At 69.7% G+C, this 1,877-nt stretch overlaps 1 protein-coding gene across 1 annotated transcript; it reads left to right on the forward strand.

Moving 5' to 3' along the window:
• Positions 1 to 824: 824 nt before the first annotated feature.
• Positions 825 to 1,831, forward strand: SECTM1 (secreted and transmembrane 1; the record flags this gene model as incomplete). Its single annotated transcript, XM_004695836.2, has 2 exons — positions 825 to 1,373; positions 1,523 to 1,831. Coding segments are annotated over exons 1-2 (382 nt in total), but the record flags the coding sequence as incomplete, so codon positions are not given.
• Positions 1,832 to 1,877: the final 46 nt, after the last annotated feature.

The raw sequence follows: 1,877 nt of genomic DNA on the forward strand, positions 1-1,877 counted from the left end.
CGCCTGGCTGACCGGCGATGACCGGGATCTGGCGCGGCCTGTGCTCAGTGGGTCGGGGTGCAGCGGCCACAGCACAGACCCCAGTCAGGGTGGTTGCCCAGGGGAGGCCCTGAGCCGGGGGGCGGAGGAGACCAGGGTGACCGTCGCCGGCTTTGAGCCGGTGGATGGGGGCGATGTCACCCTGGGCCGAGGTCGGATTTGGGGTGGTCAGAGCCCCAGTCAGGCCCAGTCAGACCCAGTCAGGCCCAGTCAGGCCCACTCAGACCCCACTGAGACCCCAGTCAGGCCCAGTCAGGCCCAGCCAGGCCCCACTGAGACCTCAGCCCACACCCTGTGCACCCCCTTGTTACAGGACATCCCAGATAAACTGGTCACCTGGGGGTGGGGCCTCACCCAGGAGCTTAAAATTCAGCTGAGCTGGGACATGCAGGTTTATTTACAAAAGGGGAAGGGAAAGGAACAACCCGGAAGGAGAAAGCGATACGAGTAACAAACATCTCCCAGGCCAGGCTGACTGGGACCGCAGCAACACACTGGTAGCCGCCAGCCACGCCGTTCAGAGCCTGAGGGCGTCCGCGTGGCCCCTCTCCGCCCCCAAAGCCCCAGAACGCCGCTCAGCTGCCCCGGGGCCCCCCGCTCTCCCTGGTGCCGCTGGGGGCTGCGGTTTCCAGTCCCAGGGGCCGCGGCCGAGCCCAGAGAGCGGAGCGGACAGGGCCCCAGGACACAGAGCTGCTTGAGGACAGCCTCCCCCTCTGCCCTGGGGCTCCGCTGTCCCCCTGCGCCTGAGGTCAAGAGCAAGTACCCCAGAGGCCCCGCACCCGCCTGACCCACAGGCACAGCTGTTGGGGGGCGTCGCCCCAGACCTGGGCTGTGGGGCAGGAGGGCAGCAGGGGCTTGTGGCCCGGCAGGCAGGTCCGGGGGCCGAGCCTGCTCAGCCCTCCCCACGGCCCCCGGTGCAGCCCGGCCAGCGTGCGGTGGCAGGGGAGGCCAGCGTGAGGGCCGCGTGGCCTGTGGGGCTGTCCCCCGTCTGCCCCAAGCACAGGCCTCGGCTGCCTGGTGTCCCCCAGAGCGGGGGGGGGACCCTCGGGCCTCGGACACACGGGGTGTCACCTTCGCAGGTGAGCAGCTGCAGTGGGAACCCGCGGGCTCTTGGACAGCAGTGGCCGAGTGTCCACCCTAGGCCAAATCCTCCACTTCCCGCGGGGCACCTGGGACAGCCACCTGGAAACACCCCAGGACACCCCCTGTCCCGGAGCCAGCACGAGTGAGGGGCCAGGCACCCCCCTGCCCCTGCTGCCTCATGGCGCCGCCCCCCATCTGGGTGCTCTGGCCGCTCCTGCTCCTCGGGCCCTCCCGGGGCTCTCCGCAGACCGGTGAGTGTCCGTGCCTGTGCCAGAGCCCCGGAGTGACCAGGGTCAGGGGGACCCGCAGGGTGGCGAGAGTCTGTTGCCCTGTTCTGGGGCCTGGGCAGGGCTGTGGGCCAGGGGCCCAGGCCCCACTCAGGCGCTGCCCCCTCCTCCAGTATGGGACAGCCTGTCCTGCACCGAGGTGGTGACCGTGCCCAGGGGCCAGCCGGCCCTGATGTCCTGCAACGTCACCAGCCCCTTAATCCACGTCGTCATCCACCTGAGGGTCCCCGGAAAGGACCCCCAGCTCCTCTTCAGGGTGGACGCCCCAGGGGATTTCTCCAGCGCTGGGTGGCGGCTCCTGGTGCACGGAGGCCAGGCCCAGCTGGTCATCCCGGACGCCCAGCCCTCCCAGGCGGGTCAGTACTCCTGGTACCTTGCAGGACGCCAAGGACGCACAAGGCAGACCAGACTGGAGGTGTCAGGTGAGGGGCTCCAGCAGGGGTGTCCGACAGCCCCGGCTCTCCTGCT

Source organism: Condylura cristata, unplaced genomic scaffold (genome assembly GCF_000260355.1).
Source record: "Condylura cristata isolate star-nosed mole 26May11 unplaced genomic scaffold, ConCri1.0 scaffold01166, whole genome shotgun sequence".
NCBI lineage: Eukaryota > Metazoa > Chordata > Mammalia > Eulipotyphla > Talpidae > Condylura > Condylura cristata.